Here is a 27,441-nt window from a genome sequence, read left to right on the forward strand (position 1 = left end):
CTCAACAGTATGGATGATTTTCTATCACCGAAGCTGCTGACCCATAACCCATCAATAAAATACCACCGGGGCATTAACATATTAATAAAATATATCAGAGGCTGCCATCTCTTATTGCTGTAACCTATTAATAAAATATCACTGGGGTAAATGAGCCATACTCAGCTACATCGCTGATCCTGGCGGTCAACCTAACGCATCGCGAGGCCGGTCTCGGAGGATCTGCCCATGCGTGACACAGCTAGTTGGTTCGCTCTTCCGCAGCGGAACTAAACGCCCTCTCCATCCACTTTCTCTCCAAAGCTTAGTACATAGGGCCTGATTCAGTACGGATCGCAGACGCAGCTGTGATTTTGCATGGAACTCAGCAGCGATAATATGCTAATGTTCTGCCAAAGCTCAGCCGGCATAAAGACGCCAACATCTGCTTTCTAATATACATCCAATGTCGCTCTTCTGCGTAAATATCGGTACCATCGACACACAGCAGCCAGCCACACAGCATTTACAACAGCTCTGACCAGCTGCAGGCACCAAGGGCCTGATTCAGACCCGGACGTTAAGCCGAGATCACACGCTAATGCCGATTGTGGCCTGTCTGCATGCGTATGTGTCTAATATGCGCATGCGCGTGCAGAGTCATTGCAATCGGGAAGCAATCGCATTCTTGCATACTTCCAGAGCGGTACTGTGAGTGACAGAATGGGGCGTCTGTGGGTGGTGGCTGGGGCAGGTCTATGTATACAGGGTGTGCTTGCTCTAGCACAGGCATGGCTGGGCATTTTTAAACCAACTAAAAGGCGTCCATTATTAAAGTGGAGCGTCATTGTACACGTCACCTGGTGTTTTTTTTAGTGGAGCACTCACAGTGCTTGTGGTAGGGTAGGGTCTACCTCAAGCACTGCATTTGCCTTCGATGGTTGTCGATGTTACCGACTGTCTTATACACTTCCTGGAAATGACGTGTGCTGAGAAGGAAAAGGGGGCAGCATTACACCACCCCAAAATGCTGACAGCCTATCACTCACTTTGCGATGGACTCCTCTGCGCGTCAGTAGTGGCAGTACGATCGTAGAGCTTATATGCATGCGCAATGGCAATCACTTGATGTGCGTCTGTAGTTGCACTTGCGATTGGTACTGAATCAGGCTCATAGGGGGTCATTCAGACCCGCTCGCGAGCGGCAGTATGCTCACAAGCGGGGCGATGTTCCCCACTGCGCATGCGCACAACGGAGGGAGCTCCGTCGTGCGCATGCGCGAGACCCGGGGAGCGACGGGCTTTCCATCGCTCCGGGTCTCGCACCAAAGGGGGCGTGCTGTCGATGTTGATTGACAGCACGCCCCCTTTGGTGGGCGTGCCGGGGGCGTGCCTGCCAGACGGAGGCGTTCCCATGGGAATGCCTACCGTCTCAAGCCGGCCCCACTGACATCACTAGTGATGTCAGTGGGAGTGATTTGGGCTCTGATAGAGCCAAAATCACTCCAGGGCTTGCGGCAGTGAGACCCTACTGCAGGGTCTCCGTCGCAAGCCCGATGGTCGCGATGGTCAAGACCATCGCGACCATCATCATGGACGCTCGCTCTAGCTGTGGGTAGTAACCCACAGCTATGTGAGTGTCCATGAGGACGCTCCAAAAAAAGGTAGGAGGGCCCTGATTCAGAGCGAGCTCTCTGGTCAGAGCGTTCAGCTCTGAATCAGGCCCATAGACCCCTCTATCTCCATCTACTTTATCTCTCTCCGAGGCTCAGAACATAGACCCCATGGCTTTTAAATATAATTTGCAAATAAATTAAATAAATTAAAAAAATAGACTAACATGATGAAATATAAAGGTATATTCAAAAACTATTTCCCAATGAGAAAATGGGTATTAACACTGGCGGGGGCTACCACTTGTGATAGCAAAGACCCCTTCATTTATAGAGCAGAGTCCAACTACTGTCCCTATAATAAATACACCCCTCTGGCAAGCAACTGCACTCTGCCAACTATTTTAATGCATCATTTTTTTACTACTCAGTTTAATTTTTTATTTTATTTTTTTTAATACAAATTTATTTGGGGGTAAAAAGCTCATAGGGAACACACACATTATTAGTAGAATTACTGTGTTATCAGTTCTTATTATTCTTTTTCCAGATACCAGTATTTCCAAAATACTTACAACTCTTCCTTTTGAAAAAACTTCCATCACCTTAGAGGTAACATGATTTCTGCACCCTAATTATTGGCTTTAAGTATTATGTATTAAAGTAGGAACTCTACTGTATTTCTAAGTTCTTAGATATAATTAACACTTTTCAGAAATACCAGGCACTTCACTTTAGGGTAGGCCGTCTACTGATTCCTATTAGACCAGTCAACTGAACACTACTAACCCAGTAGATCAGCGTACTGATCCCTACTAGACAAGCCTATGGATCCATACTAGCCCACTAAACCAGCCTACTGAGTCCTACTAGCCTACAAGACCAGCCTACTGATCCCTACTAGCCTACAAGACCAGTCTATTGAATCCTACTAACCCAGTAGATCAGCCTACTGATCCCTACTGGCCAACAAGACCAGTCTATTGAACCCTACTAGCCTATTACACCAGCCTATTGATCCTTACTAAACCCAGTACACCAGTCTACTGATCCCTACTAGACCAGCTTATGGATCCATACTAGCCTACTAGCCTACTGAACCCTACTACACCAGCCTATAGACCCATACTAGCCTACTAGACCAGTCTACTGATCCATACCAGCCTACAAAACCAGCCAACTGCACCATACTAGCCTATTACAGTCTACTGATGCTTACTAACCCAGTAGACCAACCTACTGATCCCTACTAGACTATCCTATGGATCCATACTAGCCTGCTAGACCAGCTTCCTGAATCCTACTAGCCATTGCCATTTTAATATTGCTGCCTTAACACATGACGGCTTGCTAAATAAAGTTACCACTTGGGTTATCACTGACAGCCTAGGTGCATTACATTTACCCAACTGAGTTTATTGGTCCATCACAAGCAGTAGTTTCTGGAACAAAAATGTAAGTATTTGTCATTTTTCAGGAAGAAATTCCATTAGTTGTTGTATTGTAAGTGACAGTAGCTCCTACCAAGTGTGTCTCTTCCACTAATCAGGGTAGCCAGAGCCCCTTCTTGTTGGCGGCTACCTGTACACGCCGTGCTCTGTCAAATATGCCGCTGAACATCACACAGAATTTAAAAACAGTATTGTCTTTGTTTCTGAGAGGCTCATTAATTCCTCTTTGATGTTATTCGGTGGCACATTTAACCACGTGCCACAAACAGCTTCTCCATAAAATACAGTATATTGTATAGGCAGGAGTTAATGTGATGAATGTATTATGTCCTCTTTTCTGGCTTATAGAAGCCTGAATCACCGGATGACCGTGTTTATATAACTGCTGGTGTTGTTGCTGTGATCCTGCTCTTCCTTCTGTTGGCAATGGTTCTATACAGATGTAAGTAACTTCATTAGTTCATCGCAAATGGTAAAGGAAATTATATATACAGCTCCTGCACAGTATCAATATGAATATCATTGCAATATACATCATTATAACATCTTCATTTCTCCTGCCTAATTCTTAACCATGTCTCAGGCAGCAAGTATGAAGGTAGTAGGCATCACCTCTCTGCTTAGGTGTAGGAAGTTTATCACATCACACAATCCCTTTCTCCACCAACACAACTGCATACGTGTACTTTACAGTGAAACACATTACACTTAGTCACTTGTCAGCTGACATTTCCTGGCTAGTACCTGTAGGTCCCCAGTATCTCATGCTTATACATCTGTTAAACCCACCTCACTGCTTCTCAGTTGTAGGCTCCCGACGTACACGTTTCCTACACACAGCTCTGACACTTTCCTTAGTGGTCCTCTCAGCTGCCACTCACCTCTCTTCCATGGGGATGAATCCTCACTTGGGTCTCACACAATCCAACTCTCTTTGCTGCCCCTGCCAGGTAGGTAGGCAATATAGAGTTGCTTCTCACCCAGTCTACTTTTCTTCACGTACATTTTACAATTAGCATATACAGTCACTCACAGGCATGCACACGTTGCTTCTTCTCTCACTTCTGGGAGACTCCAGGGTTATAAGTGTCCATGGCATTGCACACTGACTCTCAATCAGTCCTTATATGTCCTCCCTCCCTATGGGGCTCTTCTGTACAGATGCTCTCTCTTCTTGTTATAATATGAGGCTCTTACCACCTCTTGGAAACCTCATATGGTGACAACCCTTACATCATACTTTAGTGGCTCCTACACCCTGCATTCTGGGTTACTCCCCCTTTAGTAATATTAGTGACTCTTGTGGCTGCCACATGAACCTGCTCCCAAACTGCCAGGGGAGCCTGGGGTCTCCTCCCTCCTCCCAGCATAAATGGCCAACACCCTGACTTGTGGAAAACCCAAGCCTATACAGCCTTGGGTTCCCATGTGACCAGTAACAGAACAACAAAGGGCACTTTCACACCCTGCCACTCCTACACACAGTTATATCAGCTCCTCCACAATCTCACAAATTCCTCGCCTCATTCTCCTGGCTGCATTCCTAGTAACCCTGGCCTGCGGTATCTTATCTAAACACCGCAGGGAGCATTACACCTATATAGGCATAAGCGGCATAAACAAGATTAAAGAGTTCTCCACCTACAAATTATGCCCAGATTCCTTTAAAGTTCCATCACCCAATTACATTTTACAGGCTATGCAAGTAGGCCCAAACTCTCCAAAATAAATATCTGCCCCCCCAGTCTTTGGTACCAAAATCTCCATGTACCAGGGCAACGGCCTGGTCACCTTTACTAGTCAGGTATAAGACCAAAATTGTTCAACCACAATAATTGCACAAAATACTTCTCCCATATATCTTTTATGTAAGTCTGATGGCTGTACACCCGTGTAACTACTCCACATTCCACAATGTACAGGGTGGTCCATAAGTGTGGAAACATGCTTATATAAAAATGAAAGGAAATATTAATCCAGTGTCTACACTTTTTAGGGTATGTCACCAGTATGGTGGCCATCTTAAAGTCGGCTATCTTGGATGTAACGCTAATTTTTTAATTGGGAAGGCATGTGATATATCAAACAGATGCAGAATTTCATAAGAAAAACAATGGTGTCAGCCTAAAATGTTTTCCCCCACTCCCATATCATATGTGTAGACACTGGATTATCATATCCTTACTCATTTCCTTTTTATAAGGGTTTTTCCACACTTATGGACCACCCGGTATACTGGAACCATTCCCGGGGCCCACGGCATGAATATTTATCCTGTATGATTGTTTATTGATTCCTATTGTTGACTTCAGTTTATGGTGAAAATGGCATCAGGACAAAGTCGTTCTCCGTACAGTATCACTGTCACATCAATATATTATAATGATATGTATCTCTAAATATATTGATTCACAGGGAAATTCAACAAAGAAAAGAAAAGTAAATCAGAAAGGTAATAATAAAGCATTAGACATATAAGCATTGTTATTTATGAAAAGTATTGGGAATGCCTTTCATGTTTTTTCCCCCGATATCACAAATGCATTTATTAGTGTGTGCTTTATTCTCTGTTATTATCGCGGAAATGTGGATGCAGGAAAGGTATAAGATCGCTCACTCTGTAATAATTAATGGACCAATGGGTCCTCCAAGGCATTATGTACAATGGTGGTATATGTGCAAACACTGTTACTAAATTTAGACACTTTGGACAAAACTCAAACCACTTACTGTAAACTCCTCCCCCTTCGAGGTTCACGAATCGGGACAGTTGGAAGTTTTTTTACATACATGCATCAAGCCTTCTAAAGACAACTGTGATAGAAGTTTCTCACAGGAACCAATCAGCTTCTAGCTATCATTTTATATAATGTACTTGATAAATGACAACTAGAAACTGATTGGTTGCTATGGGAAACATCTACACGTTTCCTCTTTAGAAGGTTTTATACATCCCCCCCCCCATAGTGTTAAGTATTTAAGGCAACAATCATATTGTCCCTTTGTGCAATGATTTGGAACATGCTCAGTATAACTCCCAAATTGGCTGCAGTTTCCGAATGAAATACGACCCTTAGACCACCTTCCTCCTTATATCATTTTATTTCAGATACTACATCTCGTCTGTTTTATACGTCATTCTGTCAAATAAATCTGTATTCAATATGCTTCATCTCTGTCATCTCATGGCACAGAATGCAACAGGATGAATTGTGAAATGCGTGGGGCTATGTTACTACTTTTTGCTGTCTGCTATAATTTATTTCCTAAAGCAATGTTTATGATGTGTAATAAATGTCCCTACTACTGTCTCTGCAGCACAATGTCGGTGATAAATCTGGATGTTTTGGAAGGTAGAGGAATCGAAGTCATAGAAAACATCTACACATGATTAATCGGAAATCTCTCCTGGGAAGAAACCTCTTTCTTGTTTTTCTTAGAACTTTCCAAAGTGCTTGTATTTATTACCCTGTATTGGAAATTACTCTGTGCATTGTCCCAACATACTGCAAAGCAAAATCCAGGCAAAGATAAGACGCTAAACTGCACCCATTGCAGTGCTTGTGATAAAAGAAAGTGCCAGGGCCATGACAATAAAGGTTGGAACTCCCTTCACACAACTCATAAATTAAGTAATTAAGTCCAATTTATCCAAAGTGTGCTCCTACCAGTTTTCCCAATGTGCACTGCCCTGTTAGCAATGCTCCCTCCTTAGGCTTCAACAGGACAGTATGACATAAGCACAAAATCCACTAAATCAGTTGCGAAAACATGTATATTACCCCTCTATCTTACACTGCCCTATGTCTTTAGTTGTCCATGCCAGCCATCTAAGGAACATCCCAGTGGAGGGGTCTAGGGAGGGTTCCCTTCTCCATCACACTGCTTAGCAACAGTCCATCTCCAGGTGCTTTAGTCAATGACAAACCAATCTCAGATGAGCTGGAACAGGAGCATTGGGATTTCTAGAGGGATAAAAGACCATGTCCTGACAGTACTCAGGAGAGTTGAGGCTGAGGCAGGGATCGAGTTCCCTACTGGATGATTCATGTGAGATAAACTCACAGCAACAGATGATTGCCCCACTGTCATGTCTATTAGATCCAGATCCATACCGCCATTTGTAGCTGTATGTAATTTACAAATACAAGAATATGTGACTTTGCAAGTCCGAGTCGCAGAAGGGCTAATAGCCAATAATATTATTTGGGTGTTGGGATGTTTTCCGAATATGTGTTATTAGCATTTAGTGGAATTTTCATTGCTGCAAATCTCCTGGGGTTCCAATAAATATGCTTTATTTTAAATCAATCTTAGTATAAGCTTCTGTTTCTTACCCAGACCCCTGTTCTATAGTCCCTAATATTTTTTTTTCGGGGGGGGTTTATGAGGGGGGGGCCTACAAATTTCTTCCCACGATCGTACAATTTAGGCGTATATTTACGAAGTGGCGGCTTGCAACTTCTCAGCAGGTTTGATCTAAAAATGTATTCAAAGTTGCACTTTATTGCACAGCCCAGCATGTTTTACATTTAATATTAATAGCACTTTAAATTTTGAGGTCAAAGCCGCCGCTATGTAAATGCACCAAGTAGACTTTTCAAATACAGTTATGGAAGATAATCAGACCACATCACGGCAATCACATATTGCCATTAACTGCATCACCATCTCACATAGGAGCCCTGTGTCTACCAGATAGGGTGCTCATCCTGCTGCTGGCTACTGATGGGAGGACAGGGAGAAGTGGAGACCCTGGGACTCCTCTGACAAACAGCAGTTTTCCGTTTAATATTAGTTATATACACAAAATTTAGATGGCTATTATGTGAGATGATAGATCACTAGTTCTAGGACTACATACTCCCGAATAATGGTAAATAGTGGCTGCCTATACTCAGGCAATTCCTTAGAGATATATAGTGCATAGACTGACAGGGATGACAACACTTGGCCATTAAAGGGAAAGTTTCCAAGTGACAGAAGCACCAGAGCAGAGAGCGACACCCCAGGCAGGAAAAAGGAACTGCATGGGTTATGACAGGTGCAGGGTGCTAGAATGAACACTAGATCTATTATAACAGATTTAAAATGTAAGTGTACCAAAAGGTAAACTTTGCCAGCCTGACGATCAGCACATGGTCAGATTTGATAATATAAAATACCAGCCTTTCCAGCAGGACAGCAAATCAGTGTGCAAATCTTAACCAGTAGTAGAGCGGGATGGAAACCGAGTAAATAAACGAGAAAGTGCAACTTGGTGGTCTCAGAAAACAAGTAGTTTATGGTCTACAAGTAGCAACAGTCCCATATGGCATCCCGGCGGTCAAAATATCGGCATCGGAATTCCGGCTCCAGAATCCCAACTGTTGACATCCCAACAAAAAGTATTAGGGTTAGGGGGTGGGTTAGGTTTAGGGTCAGTGCTAGGGTTAGATACTAGGGGGAGGGTTAGGGTTGGGCTGTGGGGTGAGGGATAGGGTTAAGCTGTGGGAGGGGAGTGATAGAGTTAGGCTGTGGGAGGGGAGTGATAGAGTTAGGCTGTGGGAGGGGAGTGATAGAGTTAGGCTGTGGGAGGGGAGTGATAGAGTTAGGCTGTGGGAGGGAAGGCTTGTGCTGCTGGAGGGGAGGGTTAGGGTTAGGCTTCGGGAAAGGTTGGTTAGGGTTAGGGGATCCTATATGTCGAAATGCCGCTGTCTGTATTCTGACCACTAGGATCGCATACCAAACCCCCATATGGTTGGATGTATGTGGAATCTAGTCAGTAGTGAGGTCAAATAAAAATCTCACATTAACAAGACAAGGTCTGCAACAGCCTTACCCACTCCCCTGAGTAAGCAATGAGCACCATTCCCTTGTAATGTACCCAGGACCAGTGCTAGGCTTTGCTGCGCCCAGCGCCGTCCTGTGTTACCGCCCCTTCCCTCCTCCGCTCCCTCCCCCTGTGCGTTTATCATCAAAATAGCGCCGGGTGGGGGGAGGGCTATTCCTCTCACAATTTAATCTCACATCAAGCTTTGATACATATGCCCCTAAGGGTACCAAGAGCAAACTCACATAGAAGAGAAGAACAATATGAACAGACAGTAAATAGGGTAGAGTTCTATAATCCTAATGCAGAATCAGCAGGCACTGTTGGAAGGAAAGCGACCACTAGATGGCAGTCAGAGAATAGGGTACTAAACTAATACTGCCTAAAATTCAAGAGAAGGAAGGAGAAAAAATATAGCAAATAAAATACAGTCGTGGAAAATCCTAAAGTACAGTACAGTTCAGTAAGTAAATCCGGTCACTAGGTGGCAGCAATAGCAGATGCAATATATTACACACAGACTGCGGATGACAAAGTCGCGTACAATAAAATGACACACTGGAAACACTAAAGTTGAGTACAGACTATAAGATTTTGCCAAATTACGGTAACGACTAGAATGATCCATACCGACCAAAATGATCTTGAAAACGGCTTATATACATAGGCTTACTAATTACTATACTATGCATTTAAACTGGGACAATCATGAACAGGTTCTGTGGCTGGCTGGCTTGAAGCCTGCATTTCACCTAGTTTTAATCAAGCGGAAAGTACTGTCATTTTTGAGGAAATCATCCTGTCACCCCCCCAAATGATGCTCTGACATGGGGGTTCACTATGGTACCCCCCGATTTGGCTTGCTGAAGGTATTTGGTGTTTTTAAATAGGCTCAATAGCTGCTAAATAGCGTTTTTCTATACGTGATGCAGAATAGTACTCAGGAGTTTTTTTTCCAGAAAATAACTATTCCCAGCAAATTTGGGGTACTTGAAAATGGGGGTCAGCATATTTAAATGTTGCTAAAGTGAAGTTGAAAAATCATGAAAAATCCACCTGCTGCAAACACCTGCAATCAAAAAAACACTTGGGGCATACTTGGGGACCCCCCCAGAGTCAAGTTCGCGAAGTTTTAACTTTGTACCCCAACATTTATTTTTTTGCCCCCTTTTTCAAAGTAAATTTTTGGGGTATACTTAAGTTTGTTTGTTTTTTGACACAGATTACCTTTGGGGAGCTGTCTGAAGGCTGCAGGGGGGTTCCCGAAACATTGCACCCCAAAACCCCTATTTGCACTTTTTGCCGCCTGACATTCATAGGCGAAACTTTATCGCCTATTACATTGCATTGACTTTCAAATTGAATACGGGGTAAAACCAAAACAGGCGATAATGACATCATCGGCGGTAACTTAACGCGGATCCGGACTTAACGCTTCAAATTGAATACGGGCCTATATGTTTATTTCTGGTTCCCTTTTAAATCCCTCAGTCAAAGCCGCCGAACATTGGTGGCTTTGAAAACCCAATGGTTAGTAAATCTACTCATCTGCACAAGAGACTGACAGCTGAAAGCTAAAGCGTGACAGGTGGGAGTGTAAGGAAGCTGTACCCCTGTTATGTGTATAAGCTATATCAATGTGGAGTGGACCAGTGTGGACTAAGGGCCTGATTCAGACCCGGACGCTATTTGCGGACGCTCGTTCTTAAAAAGGGTCCGGATATTTAATTTGAGCACTCGCTCTTTGCGGTGTGTTGACGCTTCTATGTCTGAGCGAGCGTCCGAAAAATGCGCTCGCTATTTTGTAAAGACGCCCCTTTGCCGTTCGCATCACACGTCATCTCCGTTATTTATTAGATTAATCGGGAACATCGAAAGGCATCTGAACTGCTCGCAGTGCTTGTGGTAGGATTTACATCCCGCAATCACTGCGAGCAGTTCAGGCTAAAAGACAACCAAGTGACGTGGTCGATGATGCTCCTTTACTAATTATGCACTCCCATTAAACGCCGTTTTGCCCGTTAGGCACGCCTGCGTTCGGATCTCCACTCCCCCGTTTTCAAGCACCTTCCCCTGTTACCACCCACAAACGGTACATCCTGTCAATCAAATTAGCAGCCCCTCGCTGTTTTACGAGCGCACGATTTCCGACTGCAATGACTGGTTTGCGCATGCGCATTGTGAACCATACGCATGCACAGTTGTGCAAACATCGCTCAGAGCGAACGAGCGGCCGCTTACGAGCGGCTCTGAATCAGGCCCTAAGTCTCCCCCGGGAGACTTAGCGTTAGGCTGCGGGTAAGGGGGGGTTAGGGTTAGGCACTTAGAGGGGGGTTAGGGTTAGGCACCCCTAAGGGAGGGTTAGTGTTAAGGGGGGGAGGTTAGGTTAGTAAATAGAAAAAATACTTACCTGTCGGGATCTCACTGCCGGGCTTCCGCTGTCGGTGGTAAATCGTACTGATCCCCCAGAAATATAGTATGCAATAGGGATGGACATTGGAAACCCTCCAAATGATGGCTGGGCTTCCACAATCTAAACTTTCGATCCACTGGTAACTAACCAACGCATCAAAAGAACTTGATGGAAAAAACATTGCGATGGTCCGCACATGTGCAAAAAAACAAGTTTGCGCACGCACAATAGCGATCCTCGGCCGTTCTCGATGTTAAACAGCTGAATTAAGCTGTGATTCAACATTAAATGACCATCGCTTCCACACCATTCGATGACGGCTCCAATCGGAAAGCCACCATCAAATAGTAAAATCACTACCATCACAAAACAAAGACTGATGATGTTAAACCATTAAAATTTGATGTCCATCCCTAGTATGCACACTAGCCATGTTCTGTATTATTGCACATTTTGTACACACTGAACACCACACAATATGGATAGCCTCCCTGTTATCACCACACAATACAGGGAGCATCCCTGTGACCGTCATAGCATATGGAGAGTACCCCTGTGACCACCATACAATACAGAGTGCATACGGCAACACAGATGGTGTAATGGTTAGCATTACTACCTCACAGCGCTGAGGTCGTGGGTTAGTTTCCCACTACGGCCCTAACTGTGTGGAGTTTGTATATTCTCCCTGTGCTTGCATGGGTTTCCTCCGGGTACTCTGGTTTCCTCCCACAATCCAAAAATATACTGGTAGGTTATTTGGGTCCCAACAAAATTAACCCTAGTGTGTAAGTGTGTGAGCATGTGGTAGGGAATATAGATTGTTATCTCCACTGGGACAGGGACTCATGTGAATGGGTAAATATTCTCTCTGTTAAGCGCTGCAGAATATGTGTGCACTATATAAATAACTGGTATTAATAAATAAATAAGTTTCCCTCTAGCCACGTCATGAACCCTCAATGCAGAGACACTGGTATAATGTATACTGGAACTAGAATAATGCAGCAACACTGATATATACGGCAAGAACACTAGTGCTGAGGACAGGCTAGAGACGAGATAAAGCACTTGGGGGGGCGATTCAATTGCTATTTAATTTTGGGCGTCCTACGGAGCAACTCAATTGTTGCTCTGGGCCTGATTCAGACCCGGTCGCAAGCGCTGAGCGCTCACAGCCGGGTCGATGGTGGCCCAGAGCAACACTCCGTCGCTCCGGGTCTCGCACCAAAGGGGGCATGCTGTCGATGTTGAGTGACGGCACGTCCCCTTTGGTGGGTGGGACAGGGGGGTGGCTGCCCAAATTGAGGCGTTCCCATGAGAATGCCTGTCGTTTGGGGGCGGCCCCGCTGACATCACGAGTGATGTCAGCGGAGAGATTCCGGCTCTGGGGCTTGTGGCCACGAGACCCTACCACAAGGGTCTCGTTGCAAGCCCGATGGTCGCGATGGTCTTGACCATCGCGACCATCATCCTGGCCGCTCGAATTTGCTGTGCGTGGTCACCCACAGCTATGCGAGTGGCCAGGAGGCCGTTCTAATAAAAAAAAAGCCCGGCCCTGATTCAGAGCGAGCGGCTCTGAATCAGTGCCTCTGTTCGGGCAGGAGTCACCGCAGCTGCACACATTACTGTTTGCAGCCCCCTGAGGTGGCGAGCAGAAATGTGCGATAAGTCAGCACTTTGGGCGGGTTTAGCCGCTTTGCGCACCTAAACCTGGTGCTTCTGGGCAAGCGCACGCGGCAGACGCAGCTATTTGCGCCCAAACACAGTAACAGTTAAATTGCTCCGTTGGGCACCCAGAAGCAATAGCAGCAGTAAAATCTGATATTCCACCTTGGAGAGAGCATTGCGCAAGTATATCAGAGGAGGAGTTTAGTTATTGTTACAAGAGCGCACTTTACACATTTATCTTTACTCCACGCTTTGTTGTCACATACATTACTTGTATACCCCTGCTTACTAAGCACTGACCACAGCAACATTACATCTCTGTTACTCCACTCCTCAGACTACTCCTCAACTATTAACTGGCTCCTCCCAGTCCTCACATGGGCGGGGAATCAGAAGAATCCACCTAGAGCGGCGGCCATTTTCTCGTGGTCAAATTGGGAGATCCAAGGCGACGGCCATTTTCTCCTGGTCTGAACACCAGCCACAGTGTAGCGCCGCAGCTTATTTCTTGTCTGAATGGGAGCTTCATGGCGGCGGCCATTTTCTTGTGGTCTTACCCTTCCGTTCAAACTACCCTAAAAAACTTTGAGATTATTGCACGAGCCCAATAGGTAGGCAGCAGATGTCCCTCTCCCGCCCCTGGTCTAGGTGCAGATGACGTCATGCTTGCTGGCTGCAGGGCTTTCCTGAGGGCTGTTACCCCGCGTATGGCGCCCGTCGCCGGACAGCAGACCAGCGCCCCCTACCTGCAGAGCTTCATCCTGCAGCACACAGAGGTGGTTACAGCAGGGCACCTCACTCCAGAGATAAAGCTACTGCTGCTCACCCCAAACTGCAGGTACTGGCACCTCCGCCCCGAGCACTGGCCCTATGGAGATCCCTACTGGGCTATCTACTGGCCAGGAGGACAGGCGTTGGCCAGGTAATGTATACTCTATACTAGGTCTGGCCAACCTGTGGCTCTCCAGCTGTGAAACTACAAGTTCCAGCATGCCTTGCCACAGTTTTGCTATTAGGGAATGCTAAAACTCTGGCAAGGCATGCTGGGACTTGTAGTTTCACAACGGCTGGAGAGCCAGAGGTTGGCCAGGCCTGCTCTATACTTTATTTCATATTAATGAAAAAATAAATATTATTATTAGTTATGGTACTTGTGTACTTTACGGACTCATTGCAGAGAAAACCCAAGTGTACTACACTCATTGTTATTATCAATTAATAATGTCTAATTCCACTTCACAGAGAGGACCCTGACGTCATCAGCCAGTGTCCAGCGTCATTCCCTACCATCCAAGTGGGCATAGAGGGGGAATATAACCTTGTAGCGAGCCACCGAGCCCGAAGCGTGACGAGGGGACAACTTTCTTCTTTAGGTGGGGACAACTTTCGGCACTTGTGTATGTAAAGTACACAAGTACCATTTAAAACATTCATTGGGTTCTCTCTGCAATGAGTCCGTAAAGTACACAAGTACCATTATTATTATGATTAATGACAATAACGCAGTACCAACTATTCTGCACTGAGCATCTATTATAGAATCGTGAACTGTATGGTGTCTGTCTACCCCAGGCGCCTCACTGGGCACCGCACATACAGAGTGACCTCTGCTGGTGACCATTAAAAGGAGGCTTGTGTGCCCCAGCGACAGTCCGCGGCTCTCTGAGCCCCCCACCCACCAACCATGTGAACATACCATGTGGGGATCTTTCCCCATCAGCTGAAAATGTTTGGCCTCTGCGCGCTGCCTCTGCGTTACGCAGGGGCACACATGGCAACTGAGGGGTCTGTTTACTAAGCCTTGGATGGAGATAAAGTACCAGCCAACCAGCTCCTAACTAATTTTTCAAACATGGCAGTTAGGAACTGATTGGCTGGTACTTTATCTCCGTTCACTTAATCTCCATCCAAGGCTTAGTAAACAGACCCCAAAGTCTCAGCAGGATGCAGGCAGCGATGCCACTCTCACTTCTCCCAGTGCCAGCTACAACTGCCCTGTCCGGGTGCTGGAAGGGGAGGAGGGTGTCCCAACAGACTCCGTGGATGCAGAGGATGATTGACAGTGCAACATGAAGTATATAATTGGCAGAATATTACCCTGATAAATTAACCAGAATTCCAAATTCATACACATTTAATTTTTCCCAGTCAAGTGCATACTCATCGCGCATTTTCATTGGATTATAAACACTTGACCTGCTCTAGCGCAATTGTGAATGTGTCCACCATGAAAGGTAGGGGCTACATATATTTACCCATTCATCTCAAAGGGGTTTCTAGTGTGCGTTACACATAGAAACCCAGTGGGAAAGCCCTGCACATAAGTAATTTAAATATCGTCCAGTGTGCCCCCACAAATTACAGGCCAGCCTTTCACTCAAAAGCCCTGGGGCATGTACAGCTCCCAGTCTATGGTGGCAGGGGCAACAAGGAATTTTGAATTCCTGGAGAGGCAACAATGCTACTTCAATGGTCCCAGCCTGACAAGGGGTCTCTAAGGCTAAGTTTAGTGTTTGAACAGAAGAGGGTATAGGCCATAAATGTAGGTATAAAATTAAGACCATAGTATTCGTTGGTTAACATTTTATGATTTGTTTTCCTCTTAAATGTAATGGTTCCCTTTAACTACTGTATGTTTTATATATAATATATTACTTGTAGATACCTCTTGGATAACCCAGAAATTGTACGACACGGCCGGGTTCTAGACCTCGGAAGCGGTTGTGGAGCTGCAGCTATTGCTGCCGAAATGGGAGGAGCCTCTTATGTTCTAGCCAATGACATTGATCTAGGTGAGATTTACCTTAGAGACCAGATTGAAATAAATCTTGTGTCGTAAAGTTGTGCATTTGCTCAAATGTTCTTAATGCTTTAACCCAATCAGGTTACCACACCACATATAACCCAATCAGGTTACCACACCACATGTAACCCAATCAGGTTACCACACCACATGTAACCCAATCAGGTTACCACACCACATGTAACCCAATCAGGTTACCACACCACATGTAACCCAATCAGGTTACCACACCACATATAACCCAATCAGACCATAGCTCCTTTTCTCCATATATTTTTATTAGGAATTACTTACATAGCGCACACATATATTACACAGCGCTTTAAATTAAATACCAGTGGAGCTTACAATCTATGAGGGTGGTTCAGTAAACAAGGTTACAAGACCTCTTATTGCATAATTTTTTTTCAACTCTTACATATCGCCTGTAACAATACACTGCAGGGGCTGCACTCCCTTCTCACGGTACTACTTAAAGTGCACGAGAGACCATCCCATCCTATTGGTTTTGTGAACTTCTGCGAGTAGCTTCACTACCCAGCTTGAACACTATTTCCTGTACCCCAGTTGCCCATGAGCCGATGTTGTGCACAGCAACCACTGAGATGTTCGGTTCGTCAGCAATATCACTAACTCGAATTAGTCTGTCCTCCTGAATCAGACCTTCAATGCGGCACAATTGCCATAAGCAGTGGACGTGCTTGGCCGACCGGATATCTGCTCATCTTGAACATCTGTCCTGCCGTTATCAAAGGCAGTGCCCCAAACCTGTTTCTGTGACATAACGTTCTCACCGTACACCTCGATAAGTTGGCGATGAATTTCAGCTGCTGATGTGCCCTTTAGACTCAGAGATCTAATCACACTACGCACCTCAATGTTTGACCATGTTTCCGGCCGCCCCGCTGATGTGGGGACAGTATGGCTGATGTGAGGCTCAGTCTAATGGCCGTGAGGGGAAGCAGTTGTCTACCTGCTCTGGCCTGGTGGGAACTTAAAACGATATAGAGAACGTTACACATGTGAGAGGTCTTGTTACCTTACTTATTGAACCACACTCGGATATTCTCATCGCAAGGATACAACACATAGAGTTATTTTAATTTTTTTGTCAGAACCCAAATAACATACCAATATGTTTTTGGATTGTGGAATTAAGCTGGAGTTCCCGGAGGAAGCCCATTGCCAACAAGGGTGTAGGGAGGGCGAAGCGAATGGAGCGTGAGTTCCACACGCCGGCGGTGTCAGAGGGTGCTGCAAAGAGCCAGCTGCACATGACTTTCTCTTAAATTGCAGTTAAGGCCGCCAGGATCATTCACCTCGGTGGCGTTACTCCTAAGGGCAATAAAAGCATTTGGCTCTAGGCACCAGCAGAGGGTGCTGAGAGAATTACCAGCTTCCTTGTAGTGTAGTCCAGGCCCTTTGCTAATACAGGAAGTGAGGGCAAGTACATACTGTGTCCCTGCCCTTTGAAGTCGAAGATGAAGTTCTGTTCCTTTGCCACAGTCCACTGTGTCAGGGAGAACGGTGAGTTGCTCACTGAGCTCTGGGCCAGATTCAGACCCGTTCGCTAGGATGCGTTCGCTCGTAGCAAACCAATGTTTGCAATCTGCGCATGCGTATAAGTCGCAGTGCGCGAACCAGTCCATGCGATCGGGAAGCGCTCGCACGCTGCACATAGGCGCCTCGCTAGAGAGAGTGACAGGACGAGCCGTTTGTGGGTGGTGACGGGATGGTCCATAGAAACGGGGGTGTGGTGGTGCTAACGCAGGTGTGCCTGTGCGTCTTAACGCCGTTTCAGAGGCGTGGATAATTAAGACAGAGCGTCATACACGTCACATGGCTGAATTACACACTGAAGCACTCGCTGTGCTTGCGGTAGGGTGTGATCAGCCACAAGTGCTGCGTATGGGTCCGATGGCACTCGATGTTACCGATTGTTGTATACACTTCCTGGAGATGACGTGTGTTACTAAGGGAAAGTGGGTATCTTAAGACACGTGTGGCTGGTGGGCGTCTAAATACACAGCGAGATCGCACACCAAGACATAGTGGGCGTGCTAATGCCTTGCTGTGTGATCGCAGTATTTGCATACTTTGGTAGCTGACGGCTGCGTGCGAACGCATCTAGTGAACGGGTCTGAATCAGGCCCCTGTACAAAGGGAAGAAGAAGGGGCTACTGCACGTGGCGCCACTTACTGTTAGTGATGGCTTTGAAAGGTTTTGTTGGCTGCTTTTTAAGTTATATAGTGATGGCAGTGTGTGCTGGTAGTGTAATGTTATTAATAGTGATAGTGATGGCAGTGTGTGTTGGTAGTGTAATGTTATGTAGTGATAGTGATGGCAGTGTGTGCTGGTAGTGTAATGTTATGTAGTGATAGTGATGGCAGTGTGTGCTGGTAGTGTAATGTTATGTAGTGATGGCAGTGTGTGCTGGTAGTGTAATGTTATGTAGTGATAGTGATGGCAGTGTGTGTTGGTAGTGTAATGTCAGTGATAGTGATGACAGTGTGTGCTGGTAGTGTAATGTTAGTGATAGTGATGGCAGTGTGTGCTGGTAGTGTAATATTAGTGATAGTGATGGCAGTGTGTGCTGGTAGTGTAATGTTAGTGATAGTGATGGCAGTGTGTGCTGGTAGTGTAATGTTAGTGATAGCAGTGTGTGCTGGTAGTATAATGTTAGTGATAGTGATGGCAGTGTGTGCTGGTAGTGTAATGTTAGTGATAGTGATGGCAATGTGTGCTGGTAGTGTAATGTTAGTGATAGTGATGGCAGTGTGTGCTGGTAGTGTAATGTTATTGATAGTGATGGCAGTGTGTGCTGGTAGTGTAATGTTATGTAAGTAATAGTGATGGCAGTGTGCGCTGGTAGTGTAATGTCAGTGATAGTGATGGCAGTGTGCGCTGGTAGTGTAATGTTAGTGATAGTGATGGCAGTGTGCGCTGGTAGTGTAATGTTAGTGATAGTGATGGCAATGTGTGCTGGTAGTGTAATGTTATGTAAGTAATAGTGATGGCAGTGTGCGCTGGTAGTGTAATGTCAGTGATAGTGATGGCAGTGTGCGCTGGTAGTGTAATGTTAGTGATAGTGATGGCAGTGTGCGCTGGTAGTGTAATGTTAGTGATAGTGATGGCAATGTGTGCTGGTAGTGTAATGTTAGTGATAGTGATGGCAGTGTGTGCTGGTAGTGTAATGTTACTGATAGTGATGGCAGTGTGTGCTGGTAGTGTAATGTTAGTGATAGTGATGGCAGTGTGTGCTGGTAGTGTAATGTTAGTGATAGTGATGGCAGTGTGTGCTGGTAGTGTAATGTTACTGATAGTGATGGCAGTGTGTGCTGGTAGTGTAATGTTATGTAAGTAATAGTGATGGCAGTGTGAGCTGGTAGTGTAATGTCAGTGATAGTGATGGCAGTGTGCGCTGGTAGTGTAATGTTAGTGATGGCAGTGTGTGCTGGTAGTGTAATGTTAGTGATAGTGATGGCAGTGTGTGCTGGTAGTGTAATGTTAGTGATAGTGATGGCAGTGTGTGCTGGTAGTGTGATGTTAGTGATAGTGATGGCAGTGTGTGCTGGTAGTGTAATGTTAGTGATAGTGATGGCAGTGTGTGCTGGTAGTGTAATGTTAGTGATAGTGATGGCAGTGTGTGCTGGTAGTGTCATGTTAGTGATAGTGATGGCAGTGTGTGCTGGTAGTGTCATGTTATGTTAGTAATGGTGATGGCACTGTGTACTGGTAGTGTATTGTTAGTGATAGTGATGGCAGTGTGTGTTGGTGTAATATTAGTGATGGCAGTATGTGCTGGTAGTGTAATGTTAGTGATAGTTATGGCAGTGTGTGCTGGTAGTGTAATGTTAGTGATAGTGATTGCAGTGTGTGCTGGTAGTGTAATGTTATGTTAGTGATGACAGTGTGTGTTGGTAGTGTAATGTTATTAATAGTGATAGTGATGGCAGTGTGTGTTGGTAGTGTAATGTCAGTGATAGTAGTGTGTGCTGGTAGTGTAATGTTATGTAGTGATAGTGATAGCAGTGTGTGCTGGTAGTGTAATGTTATGTAGTGATAGTGATGGCAGTGTGTGCTGATAGTGTAATGTTATGTAGTGATAGTGATAGTGATGGCAGTGTGTGCTGGTAGTGTAATGTTATGTAGTGATAGTGATGGCAGTGTGTGCTGGTAGTGTAATGTTATGTAGTGATAGTGATGGCAGTGTGTGTTGGTAGTGTAATGTCAGTGATAGTGATGACAGTGTGTGCTGGTAGTGTAATGTTAGTGATAGGGATGGCAGTGTGTGCTGGTAGTGTAATGTTAGTGATAGCAGTGTGTGCTGGTAGTGTAATGTTAGTGATAGTGATGGCAGTGTGTGCTGGTAGTGTAATGTTAGTGATAGTGATGGCAGTGTGTGCTGGTAGTGTAATGTTAGTGATAGTGATGGCAGTGTGTGCTGGTAGTGTAATGTTAGTGATAGTGATGGCAGTGTGTGCTGGTAGTGTGATGTTAGTGATAGTGATGGCAGTGTGTGCTGGTAGTGTCATGTTATGTTAGTAATGGTGATGGCACTGTGTACTGGTAGTGTATTGTTAGTGATGGCAGTGTGTGCTGGTAGTGTAATGTTAGTGATAGTGATGGCAGTGTGTGCTGGTAGTGTGATGTTAGTGATAGTGATGGCAGTGTGTGCTGGTAGTGTGATGTTAGTGATAGTGATGGCAGTGTGTGCTGGTAGTGAAATGTTAGTGATAGTGATGGCAGTGTGTGCTGGTAGTGTAATGTTAGTGATAGTGATGGCAGAGTGTGCTGGTAGTGATAGTGATGGCAGTGTGTGCTGGTAGTGTGATGTTAGTGATAGTGATGGCAGTGTGTGCTGGTAGTGTCATGTTATGTTAGTAATGGTGATGGCACTGTGTACTGGTAGTGTATTGTTAGTGATAGTGATGGCAGTGTGTGTTGGTGTAATATTAGTGATGGCAGTATGTGCTGGTAGTGTAGTGATAGCAGTGTGTGCTGGTAGTGTAGTGATAGTGATGGCAGTGTGTGCTGGTAGTGTAATATTAGTGATGGCAGTGTGTGCTGGTAGTGTAGTGATAGTGATGGCAGTGTGTGCTGGTAGTGTGTGCTGGTAGTGTAATGTTAGGGATGGCAGTGTGTGCTAGTAGTGTAATGTTACTGATAGTGTTGGCAGTGTGTGCTGGTAGTGTAATGTTAGTGATAGTGATGCCAAGGTGTGCTGGTAGTGTGATGTTAGTGATAGTGATGGCAGTGTGTGCTGGTAGTGTAATGTTACTGATAGTGATGGCAGTGTGAGCTGGTAGTGTAATGTCAGTGATAGTGATGGCAGTGTGAGCTGGTAGTGATAGTGATGGCAGTGTGTGCTGGTAGTGTAGTGATAGTGATGGCAGTGTGTGCTAGTAGTGTAATATTAGTGATGGCAATGTGTGCTGGTAGTGTAGTGTTAGTTATGGCAGTGTGTGCTGGTAGTGTAGTGATAGTGATGGCAGTGTGTGCTGGTAGTGTAGTGATGGCAGTGTGTGCTGGTAGTGTAATATTAGTGATGGCAGTGTGTGCTGGTAGTGTAGTGATAGTGATGGCAGTGTGTGCTGGTAGTGTAATGTTACTGATAGTGATGGCAGTGTGTGCTAATACTGTAATGTTACTGATAGTGATGGCAGTGTGTGCTAGTAGTGTAGTGATAGTGATGGCAGTGTGTGCTGGTAGTGTAATATTAGTGATGGCAGTGTGTGCTAGTAGTGTAGTGATAGCAGTGTGTGCTGGTAGTGTAGTGATAGTGATGGCAGTGTGTGCTGGTAGTGTAATATTAGTGATGGCAGTGTGTGCTGGTAGTGTAGTGATAGTGATGGCAGTGTGTGCTGGTAGTGTAGTGATAGTGATGGCAGTGTGTGCTGGTAGTGTAAAGTTATGTTAGTGATAGTGATGGCAGTGTGTGCTGGTAGTGTAATGTTAGTGATGGCAGTGTGTGCTGGTAGTGTAAAGTTATGTTAGTGATAGTGATGGCAGTGTGTGCTGGTAGTGTAATGTTAGGGATGGCAGTGTGTGCTAGTAGTGTAATGTTACTGATAGTGTTGGCAGTGTGTGCTGGTAGTGTAATGATAGTGATGGTGATGGCACTGTGTACTGGTAGTGTATTGTTAGTGATGGCAGTGTGTGCTGGTAGTGTAATGTTAGTGATAGTGATGGCAGTGTGTGCTGGTAGTGTGATGTTAGTGATAGTGATGGCAGTGTGTGCTGGTAGTGTAATGTTAGTGATAGTGATGGCAGTGTGTGCTGGTAGTGTAATGTTAGTGATAGCAGTGTGTGCTGGTAGTGTAATGTTAGTGATAGTGATGGCAGTGTGTGCTGGTAGTGTAATGTTAGTGATAGTGATGGCAGAGTGTGCTGGTAGTGTAATGTTAGTGATAGTGATGGCAGTGTGTGCTGGTAGTGTGATGTTAGTGATAGTGATGGCAGTGTGTGCTGGTAGTGTCATGTTATGTTAGTAATGGTGATGGCACTGTGTACTGGTAGTGTATTGTTAGTGATAGTGATGGCAGTGTGTGTTGGTGTAATATTAGTGATGGCAGTATGTGCTGGTAGTGTAATGTTAGTGATAGTGATGGCAGTGTGTGCTGGTAGTGTAATGTTAGTGATAGCGATGGCAGTGTGTGCTGATAGTGTAATGTTAGTTATGGCAGTGTGTGCTGGTAGTGTAATGTTAGTGATAGTGATGGCAGTGTGTGCTGGTAGTGTAATGTTATGTAAGTGATAGTGATGGCAGTGTGTGCTGGTAGTGTAATGTTATGTTAGTGATGACAGTGTGTGTTGGTAGTGTAATGTTAGTGATAGTGATGGCAGTGTGCGCTGGTATTGTAATATTAGTGATAGTGATGCCAAGGTGTGCTGGTAGTGTAATGTTAGTGATAGCAGTGTGTGCTGGTAGTGTAATGTTAGTGATGGTAGTGTAATGTTAGGGATGGCAGTGTGTGCTAGTAGTGTAATGTTACTGATAGTGATGGCAGTGTGTGCTGGTAGTGTAATGTTAGTGATAGTGATGGTAGTGTAATGTTAGGGATGGCAGTGTGTGCTAGTAGTGTAATGTTACTGATAGTGATGGCAGTGTGTGCTGGTAGTGTAATGTTACTGATAGTGATGGCAGTGTGTGCTAATACTGTAATGTTACTGATAGTGATGGCAGTGTGTGCTAGTAGTGTAGTGATAGTGATGGCAGTGTGTGCTGGTAGTGTAATATTAGTGATGGCAGTGTGTGCTAGTAGTGTAGTGATAACAGTGTGTGCTGGTAGTGTAGTGATAGTGATGGCAGTGTGTGCTGGTAGTGTAATATTAGTGATGGCAGTGTGTGCTGGTAGTGTAGTGATAGTGATGGCAGTGTGTGCTAGTAGTGTAATGTTACTGATAGTGTTGGCAGTGTGTGCTGGTAGTGTAATGTTAGTGATAGTGATGCCAAGGTGTGCTGGTAGTGTGATGTTAGTGATAGTGATGGCAGTGTGTGCTGGTAGTGTAATGTTACTGATAGTGATGGCAGTGTGAGCTGGTAGTGTAATGTCAGTGATAGTGATGGCAGTGTGAGCTGGTAGTGATAGTGATGGCAGTGTGTGCTGGTAGTGTAGTGATAGTGATGGCAGTGTGTGCTAGTAGTGTAATATTAGTGATGGCAATGTGTGCTGGTAGTGTAGTGTTAGTTATGGCAGTGTGTGCTGGTAGTGTAGTGATAGTGATGGCAGTGTGTGCTGGTAGTGTGTGCTGGTAGTGTAATATTAGTGATGGCAGTGTGTGCTGGTAGTGTAGTGATAGTGATGGCAGTGTGTGCTGGTAGTGTAATGTTACTGATAGTGATGGCAGTGTGTGCTAATACTGTAATGTTACTGATAGTGATGGCAGTGTGTGCTAGTAGTGTAGTGATAGTGATGGCAGTGTGTGCTGGTAGTGTAATATTAGTGATGGCAGTGTGTGCTAGTAGTGTAGTGATAGCAGTGTGTGCTGGTAGTGTAGTGATAGTGATGGCAGTGTGTGCTGGTAGTGTAATATTAGTGATGGCAGTGTGTGCTGGTATTGTAGTGATAGTGATGGCAGTGTGTGCTGGTAGTGTAGTGATAGTGATGGCAGTGTGTGCTGGTAGTGTAAAGTTATGTTAGTGATAGTGATGGCAGTGTGTGCTGGTAGTGTAATGTTAGTGATGGCAGTGTGTGCTGGTAGTGTAAAGTTATGTTAGTGATAGTGATGGCAGTGTGTGCTGGTAGTGTAATGTTAGGGATGGCAGTGTGTGCTAGTAGTGTAATGTTACTGATAGTGTTGGCAGTGTGTGCTGGTAGTGTAATGTTAGTGATAGTGATGCCAAGGTGTGCTGGTAGTGTGATGTTAGTGATAGTGATGGCAGTGTGTGCTGGTAGTGTAATGTTACTGATAGTGATGGCAGTGTGTGCTGGTAGTGTAATGTTACTGATAGTGATGGCAGTGTGAGCTGGTAGTGTAATGTCAGTGATAGTGATGGCAGTGTGAGCTGGTAGTGATAGTGATGGCAGTGTGTGCTGGTAGTGTAGTGATAGTGATGGCAGTGTGTGCTAGTAGTGTAATATTAGTGATGGCAGTGTGTGCTGGTAGTGTAGTGTTAGTTATGGCAGTGTGTGCTGGTAGTGTAGTGATAGTGATGGCAGTGTGTGCTGGTAGTGTAGTGATAGTGATGGCAGTGTGTGCTGGTAGTGTAATATTAGTGATGGCAGTGTGTGCTGGTAGTGTAGTGATAGTGATGGCAGTGTGTGCTGGTAGTGTAGTGATAGTGATGGCAGTGTGTGCTGGTAGTGTAATATTAGTGATGGCAGTGTGTGCTGGTAGTGTAGTGATAGCGATGGCAGTGTGTGCTGGTAGTGTAGTGTTAGTTATGGCAGTGTGTGCTGGTAGTGTAGTGATAGTGATGGCAGTGTAGTGATAGCAGTGTGTGCTGGTAGTGATGGCAGTGTATGCTGGTAGTAGGGATTGGCGTCGACTATTACCAACCACCTATGTCCGAACGCAGGAAGCCCCGTCCCCAAATATGTCGATGGTTGCACACCATCAAGGATAACCACTGATGGTACCATTGCTGGCGACCATCAATGGCTAACCCACCGATGGCCACCCCTAGATGGTAGTGTAATGTTAGGGGGGGAATGCACCTGATCCAGGTTTCATGGCTCCACACTAATCCTCTGCTTATAACAGTATATCGGCCACTTAATTTCAAAAAGGACATCATCTGTCTGGTTATGTCTGAGAATCAAGGTTAATATTACAGCAAGGAGACATTCACTATCTTTAAAGCACATGCAACATTTTGCAGATCATTACTTTTAATTCTGCCATAGCGAAGTGGAAACATATATGTAATTAACTCTTTTAATGTGACACAAAGTTATCTTGCCTTGATACTGCAGAAGAACATGTGAAGGTCTTGATTTAAGATCCTACCCATTGCCTTTTCTAGTTGCAGGTGCCGCCTTCAGTCTGAACTGCCAGCTGAACAAAGTAAAGCCGTTGCCCTTTCAGGCGGAGAATATAATTGGCCGCGGCACCGGGGACTGGAGCCTGATTGTTCTCGGTGACATGTTTTATGATGAGCAGCTTGCCGATCCCCTCCACCGATGGCTCAGACGTTGTATAGACCAGCATGGGACCAACGTCCTTATTGGGGACCCAGGAAGAGCAAATTTTTGGGGGCACCCGATACAGAAACAGCTGTTGAAAGGGGCAGAATATACCTTACCGGAATCTAGCCAGCAAGAAAACTATGGGCTGATCACCACCACAGTATGGAAATATGTGCCTTGATTTATGTGAATTCTACGAAATATGATGACAAATAGCAGGAAAAGCCATCAGTTGGCATGGATGTGTATCAAGAGTTATGCATTACTAAACTGAATAACCCGGTCACTCTTCTACAGCTAAACAGACATAAGGGGATGCAGAGGTGCTCTGTTGTACTGTAGATCTATAGCTTCACAAAGAACCAGTGATGTCACAGCAGCTTAACAGACTGCAGTTTCCGATTTTTCTCAGGAAATGCCCTAAAGAGGTAGTAGAGGGTGGCTTCAGCAGTCTGTAGTTCTTGATTTATATATATATATATATATATATATATACAAAGCACTTTATATTTTATATTATATGTGAATATTGGGATTTAGTGGCGTCTACTACTTAGGAGCATATTCAATTCCCGGCGAAAAGTCCCATACTTTTCATATGCTGGACTTTTCGCCTACTTTTTTCAATGCGGAAAAGTATTACGCTTGCCCGCCTTTCGCCGTATTCAATTACAAATCAGCGAAAACGGGAGCCTGCGAAACTGTAACATGCGAAAAGTGCTGTCAGTTTTGGGGAAATCAGCCTAACACCCCCCAAAAGATACACTGACATTGGGGTTCACTCTAGATACCCCCCGAATAGCCCTGATGAAGGTATTTGGGGTACTTCAATGCTCTCAATAGCTGCAAATTAGCGTCTTTGCAGAAGTGGTGCAGAATAGCATTTAGCAGTTTTTTGACCCAAAATAAGTAGACCCAGCAAATTTGGGGTACCTGAAAAGGGTGCTAACATATTTTTAAGTTGCTAAAGTGAAGTTTTAAAAAAAGTTAAAAATCCACCTGCCGCAAGCACCTGCAAACTTAAAAACACCTGGGGCATACTTGGGGACCTACTTTTAAGTTAGTCCCCCAACTTTGGACTTTTCCACCTCCAAAACAAAAGTACTTTTTTGGGATGATATAAAGACTTTTTAAAACTGTTTAGGAATGCAGTTTACCTTTGGGGGACTGTCCCAAGGGTGCAGGGGGGTTCCCGCAGCTTTGCACCCCAAAACCCCAATTCTGCACTTTTTTTTCCGCCTATTCATAGGCGAAACTTTTTCACAGGTCCCATTACATTGAGTTTCCACACCGGTGAAAAGACTTGGGTATTGAATACGGAGGAAACTTTTCGCACGGCGAAATTACGTCACTCGCGATACTATTCCGCAGAAACGGACTTATCGCGTCTAATTGAATATGGCCCATAGTCTCTAGAGGCGCAGTGGGGTGCAGCTGCTAATTATATAATGAACTCTATATTAGTAGTGCGTTATGAATATGCAGGTCGTCTGAGCTTTTCCTGGTACACAGACAATGGAAACGCATACAAATGTGTTCTCATGCATCTAGCCTCAATACGCCACGCAGCGCTATTTGCTACTCTGCTCGTGCTGGGCGTCTTCTTTTTGCCAAAAATGATTCTAAGTCGCAATACAATGCTACATGGACGAAGCAGACTGTGCTGATTAATGTGATATGTGACACTTGTATATATGTGTGCACCTGAGTCTTTATATGAAGCACAACGGAACTTGGAATGAAAAAACGGTGGCCGCTACATTGTAGCACTACGTATACAGATTCAGAGGCTCAGTCACACACAGATATACACGTGTCACCTAGCAGATTATTCAGCACACTCTGCTGTTGCATCTTAAGGGCCCCACACACGGAGCAATCCGGTGGCTGACCGCCCAATATGCCGGCACTCCCCTCCCCCACACGCATAGTTATGCATGGGGGCTAGCAGAGTCTCACAGGACCTGGTGCACGACTGCAGTAAAGATGTGTAAGGACATATCTATATGATGTATCTAATAGGTTTGTTTCATCTTATGCTAAAATACTCTTTTATATAAAAATGA

The 27,441-nt window shown here is 45.0% G+C and overlaps 1 protein-coding gene and 1 long non-coding RNA gene across 3 annotated transcripts; both read left to right on the forward strand.

Annotated features, from left to right (window-relative positions):
* The first annotated feature begins 1,819 nt into the window (after positions 1–1,819).
* LOC148517710 (uncharacterized) lies at positions 1,820–6,715 on the forward strand. Its single transcript, XR_015879257.1, has 5 exons — positions 1,820–1,835; positions 2,143–2,204; positions 3,392–3,485; positions 5,459–5,495; positions 6,362–6,715. It is a non-coding gene; the product is annotated as an uncharacterized LOC148517710 (long non-coding RNA).
* A 6,844-nt stretch (positions 6,716–13,559) lies between these two features.
* ETFBKMT (electron transfer flavoprotein subunit beta lysine methyltransferase) lies at positions 13,560–27,441 on the forward strand. Of its 2 annotated transcripts, none has more exons than XM_088478368.1 (3): positions 13,560–13,861; positions 15,601–15,731; positions 25,213–27,441. In XM_088478368.1, exons 1-3 carry the CDS (start codon positions 13,602–13,604, stop codon positions 25,554–25,556), a joined length of 735 nt encoding a protein of 244 aa, XP_088334494.1. In that variant the 5' UTR covers positions 13,560–13,601; the 3' UTR covers positions 25,557–27,441. The 2 variants fall into 2 exon arrangements, with proteins under 2 accessions (XP_088334494.1, XP_088334495.1); XM_088478369.1 differs by having other exon boundaries at positions 25,219–27,441.

Source organism: Taudactylus pleione, unplaced genomic scaffold (assembly GCF_031769625.1).
Source record: "Taudactylus pleione unplaced genomic scaffold, aTauple2 ptg000212l, whole genome shotgun sequence".
NCBI lineage: Eukaryota > Metazoa > Chordata > Amphibia > Anura > Myobatrachidae > Taudactylus > Taudactylus pleione.